This window comes from Cyprinodon tularosa, unplaced genomic scaffold (genome assembly GCF_016077235.1).
Source record: "Cyprinodon tularosa strain WSP-4 unplaced genomic scaffold, ASM1607723v1 ctg463, whole genome shotgun sequence".
NCBI classification, from domain to species: Eukaryota; Metazoa; Chordata; class Actinopteri; order Cyprinodontiformes; family Cyprinodontidae; genus Cyprinodon; species Cyprinodon tularosa.
In genome coordinates, this window is record NW_024039189.1 from 1,453,927 (window position 1) to 1,459,394 (window position 5,468).

General features: G+C 39.1%; 1 protein-coding gene across 1 annotated transcript; it reads right to left on the minus strand.

Moving 5' to 3' along the window:
- Positions 1-1,921: 1,921 nt before the first annotated feature.
- LOC119793920 (zinc finger BED domain-containing protein 4-like) lies at positions 1,922-4,440 on the minus strand. The gene is made up of 2 exons (XM_038301220.1): positions 2,972-4,440; positions 1,922-2,720 (listed from the first exon to the last, which is right to left on the minus strand). Exons 1-2 carry the CDS (start codon positions 4,267-4,269, stop codon positions 2,612-2,614), a joined length of 1,407 nt encoding a protein of 468 aa, XP_038157148.1. The 5' UTR covers positions 4,270-4,440; the 3' UTR covers positions 1,922-2,611.
- Between the last annotated feature and the right edge of the window lie 1,028 nt (positions 4,441-5,468).

Genomic DNA, 5,468 nt, shown 5'->3' on the forward strand with positions numbered 1-5,468 from the left:
TTGAGTGCTGTCGTCATGACCACCTAAGCTGAAACTGAAACAGGACCAAGACAAGAGACCAAGACCAAGAGAGGTAGAAAAGTTTAAAGAAAATCTAGTGAAAGCAAGCTGAACTACAGTATAACATGGTTCCAGGCTGGCTGGTTGCACTGGTTCTGCTATAACATTTAGATGAAACAAAGCTTATTTGGAACAAAAATTTCAGATTTATTTCCAATAAATCTGAAAGTCTGGAAGAATGTCATAAAGGAGAAAACGTCCTCTCTAAAGAATATCTGGTTAGATTTTATCTAACCAAATATTATACAATCTAAGCAGACATATTTTTTCATGCCTGTTTTATTCGTGATTGCATTTTCAAATTTCCTTCCCTATTACATATTGATTTCTGTTATTTGTAATTCATCATACTCTCATTTTCTTATTTTTTAGCAAATAGGGGAGTTTGCAGTTTGCAGCTATGAAACTGTAAGGGTATAACTTTTATCATTTCAAAAAGAGGAGAAATCTAAGAATACATTTTTCCCCAATGCTAACTATGCCATCAAATGCATACAAAGATGATGCTATAATATAAATTACTTAAAGCAAATCATCTTCCTGCGCAATGAAAGAACAGAGGAAGCACAAAATAGTGTAATATTGGAAGCAACTCGTTTGACAACCATAGCACCTTTCTGTGCTGATGCTGTTTTCCCAGTTTTAAAACAAGCGTTTTCCAAATGTAGGGGAAAGATTTAAACATATTCGTGTCAAATTATGTAAAATACACCCAAAGCAGATTGCATTGCTTTTAAAAACAAGAGTTGTTTGTGTGATTTCGATTGCTCTGCAAATAATATGTGCTGTAAACAGGTAAAAAGAGAGAAAAATAGATTAATGGTAAATAATCAGTACTTATATAAAGCTTTTTTTTTTCAAGCATTTCAGGAGACTTGACCAAAGTGCTTTAAACTGCATTCAGTCCTTCACCTATTCACAGCCTGATGGCGGCAAGCTACATTGTAGCCACAGCTGCCTTAGGGGCTCACTGTCAGACGCAAGGCTGCCATACACTGGCGCCATAACTCTCTCTAAGCACCATCACAAGGCAAAGCAGGTGAAAGGTCTTGCCCAAAGACACAACGTCATTAAAAAGCTGGAGCCAAGGCTTGAACCACCAACCCTATGGTTGCACCGACGCCACTGTCAGCCTCCACTGAAGTGACATAAATGAGTCAGGGATATGGGATGTAGTTCATCTTCTTTTCTAGTGAAGTGTTTAAAACAACAAGTGTTTAAAATTATGCGGTGTTTGATGATGTGTGATCAAATACTACTGAGAATTGCATAATTTTATCTTCTTGGCCGATTTACGGAACTGTCGCCGCATCCTGAACCTTTATCACGTGTTTACTTCATATCGGGCCGACCCAGATAATGTTGCTTATATGTCTATTGTTGTGTCGTTACGCAATATGCTTCACTAATGTTAGTGGAAGGTTCTACTAGATATTATACAAGAAAATGTTACCCAGCATAATTCTTGGAACTTAAGGGATACCAAAGGTTACTTTTACACAGCAGCCTGAAGCGACCCAAATCTGATTTTTTTGCCCATATGCGACCTGTATCTGATCTTTTAATGACAGTCTGAACAACACAGATCTGATTATTTCCAATGTGACGCAGGCTACTTAGCTATGTGGTCCTGAATCCAAACCCAAATCTGAATTTTTCAAATCCGACCTGTGTCTGAACGACCAGGTTGCATTCATCCCACCTGAACGCCATTAATACTCAACATAGGTCACTTTCTACTAGGGATGTGCCGATACCAGATTTCTTCAAACCAAGTACGATTACAAGTACTTCAACTTCAGTACTTGCCGATACTGAGTACGGATACCGAGTAATATTAAGTGCCATTAACTCCTCAGAATTAATTTGAAAATTTTTTATTTTCATTTGGCTCAAACAGAAATACACTTGGTGTATTTTAATTGTATACATCTGTCCTCTTTTTATATTTTAAGACATAGAACATCACGTTTAGTCTAACCAACCCTGTTAGTTTAACATAGATTTTAACATTTACTGAATAGTTTTAACAGCCTTGTCACAGTTTTTACCTATAGGCAAATTAAACATATAACTGAACATATAATGAACACAAACTGTGAATGTGCAACTAATTAATTACATAATGCTTTTTGTAAAGCTTGTCTTTTAGGTTGGAACCTATTTTAAGAAAGTGAGGGGCAAGTTTTTCTTTATGAAAAGCAACATCTCTGCATTTGCTGCACTTAATCTGTTTCTTTCTTCATTTATGATGTGTGAAACTGAGCTAAAAAGTCTCTCACTTTCTACACTGGTACATGGAGCTGAGAGGTACCTCTGGGACATTTTAGCCAAAGCAGGAAACCGAATTTTATTAACACCCCAGAACTGCAGTGGGTTTTCTTATCGAGCAATTGTAGTCTCTCCAAGGTAGGTCTCTAACTGAATGGCAGCACCCACTGGGGTGGCATGGTTTGTTGAAGATGACTGTTGTTCTTCCGTTATCTCCTCAAAAACTCTGTCCAGACTGCTGCTAGCTTGTGTCATACGAAGCCTTCTGGCGGGTGGCTCTTCAAGATTCTCCTTTGGCTCTCCTGTATTCACACTCTGCAATTACACCTTCAGCATTTCTTTGGCATCCATGGCAATGTTGACGTTTGAGAAAAAAACGATCTTTGTACCTACAACAGAAAAAAATTAAATAAATTTCCTTTTTATGGATAGGCTAGTGTTTAAATTATTAGGTAAAAATTGTAAATCATATCATGTAACTTAAAGTAAGCTTATTGTGTAGTACTGTATGTTAAATGCCATAAGTGCAATTGCATTATTCTAAATAAATGTTTAATTACATTTTTCAAAACGTTTTAGCTTAATTGATTCTGTTTTGATGATATTCTAATATGCTAAACAAAAATGGGCAGACTTTTACCTTGGATCCAGTAGCATTGCAATGCAGTAGAGGGGGATCTTCTCCATGTCAGTGAAGCGCCTCTTCACAGCTGCAGCTAAGGTCGACTTCATTGTTTTGATACCCTGATCATCATCAGTTTCTCTGTTCAGGATTCTGAGAAGCACAGTCACAGCAGGGATCACATCTGATGCCAATGCATCAGAGCAGCTTACTTTTCTTGTAAGCTCTTCAAACGGAGCCAGAACAGCGACAGTTTTTTCCAAAAGTGCCCACTGGTGAGCGGCGAGATTCTCTGGAAGCTCGTTTTCAGATCCATATATTCCAAGAGCACGCTTCTGCTCAATGAGAGACTGTATCATGTAAAATGTGCTGTTCCAGCGGGTCTGTACATCCTGTTGCAATCTTTTTGTTGGTTGGTTGAGCTGCAGCTGAATATCTTCCAGCCGTGAGTAAGCTAACGTGGAGTGTTTAAAATGTCTTACGATTTTCCGGCCGATAGCGACAGCATCAGTCACACTCCTCTGGACCAGAAGCCCTTCGTTAACCACCAGCTGGAGTGTGTGCGCGAAACATGGAAGGCTCTGAAATCCGGCATCCGTCATGGCTTTTATCATGTTTTTAGCATTGTCACGTAGCACAACATGAATCAAAGTTTTGGGAACGCCCCACTTCCGGAGCATCTCATCAAACACATCCTCGATGGCTTGGCTAGTGTGTGATCCCCGAAATTGTTTTGCATGCAAGACAGCCCTCTGCAGGGTAAAATCTTTGTCAACCCATTGCGCAGTTAGGCTAATGAGTGACACCGGGCTTACGCTGCTCGTCCAGATATCAGTTGTCAAGCTAATCGCTGAGACATCTTGCAAAAGGCTCTGAATATGTCTTTTCACAAAGTCATATAGTTTCGGCAGCTCCCGGTCAGTGATGTATTGGCGACTAGGAATTTCATACCTCGGCTCCAGTACACTCAGAAGACGTCGGAATCCAATATCTTCAATGACGGATAATGGCTGGTCATCCAGGGCAATGTATTGGGTAAGAGCTTCTGTTATCTTCATTGCATGTGGATTGTCTCTGGACATCTTCTCCCGCTTCTTCAGCATTTGCGGCAAAGTTGGTTGTTGTAGTTTCCCACCGCTGTGAGAGAACTCCTTGTATTCGGCATCATGTTGCGTCTTAAGATGTTTTATTAGGTTACTTGTGTTGTAACTATTAGGGTTTGTTCCTCCCCTTGAAAACTTTGATTTGCATATTTTGGAAACAGCCTTACTTTTGTCGTCCTCGTTCACTTGGAAATATTTCCAAATAGCGGACATGCTAACTCTCTTTTTGTGTTCGCTCCCTCCTTCTCTATACTCTGGCTGGCAGGTTCTTGACGTCACACTGCGGTCTTCTTCGCTGCTTGAAATGTATGCTAGTATCCGGCCCTGTAGTATCGGTACACATTTACGGATACAAGTACGAGTACAAACACGTGGTATCGGGCCAGATGCTGATACCAGTATCGGCATCGGTGCATCCCTACTTTCTACATCTTGCTACACAGAAGGGGCAAGAAAAACAACAACTATATTGGATAATAATGTGGAGAGTAGTATTTGTGGTTTTAAGGTTGGGAAAGATCGCTAGATGCGCTCCATCACTACCATCCATGTTTACTTTTAGAAACACCGAGCACGCTTGCTTGTGATGTCAAAATACAGGAATTGAGCACTAAGGCCTGCAGTGTGAATGTTGCCTTTTTCCTGCTATCTTTTAGCAGTGAAAAAGAAAAAAAGAAAACATTTGCAGATCATGAAATTTTCTTTCTTCAGTCAAATGTCATTAACATTATGTGATGTGGCTCATCAATTTAGGACCAGAGTTCTATATTCTGTATTAATAAAAAAAAAAAAATGATAAAAAAATCACTTTTCTTACTACCTTTTACTCATCCCCCCTGCTGCTGTTTTTATGACTGGTACAAAAGTTAAAAAAGATCATATCTGCTATAGTTGCTTTATCTAGTCCAATCTGTTGTGGGCATAAAATTCATAAAAATTTTGGTGAAGTAAATCAAAAAGATTATCTATATTTGCTTAGAAACATTTAATAAAACAACTTTATAAGTAAAAAAAACTAAACTAAACTTGAGAAAAATGGGTATCAAGATGCTGTTGCTTAGGAATGAATCTTCCAACAACTATAACCCAAAACTTTAAAGTAGAGGCATATTGATGTTTTTCTTCTTTCTTTTTTTCAAAAAAGACCCTGACACTATACATCACCTAAACAATCAAGCGGAGCTCCAGGCAGTGCTCTGCTGGATACTTGATTTTTTTACTTAGCGCAGCAGACTGACATTGATGATGACTTCGCCATCATGAACAGGAGCTGGACGGATCAATACAGCCAAATTAGAAGCCCAGAATCCCTCAGATCAAAGGCTTACTCTGATCTTCTGAATCTGACTACAGCACAATGTGCTAATATAGAACCCTGTTGTTCTAGTGACAGCTCCATCCCATCCTTAGAC

Excerpts from the sequence above, each read along its gene's own strand:
- LOC119793920 (XM_038301220.1), bottom strand. The coding sequence starts at position 4,269 with ATGTCCGCTATTTGGAAATATTTCCAAGTGAACGAGGACGACAAAAGT. Across the intron at positions 2,721-2,971 it reads GCAATGCTACTGGATCCAAG|GTACAAAGATCGTTTTTTTC; the intron begins GTAAAAGTCTGC and ends TTTCTGTTGTAG.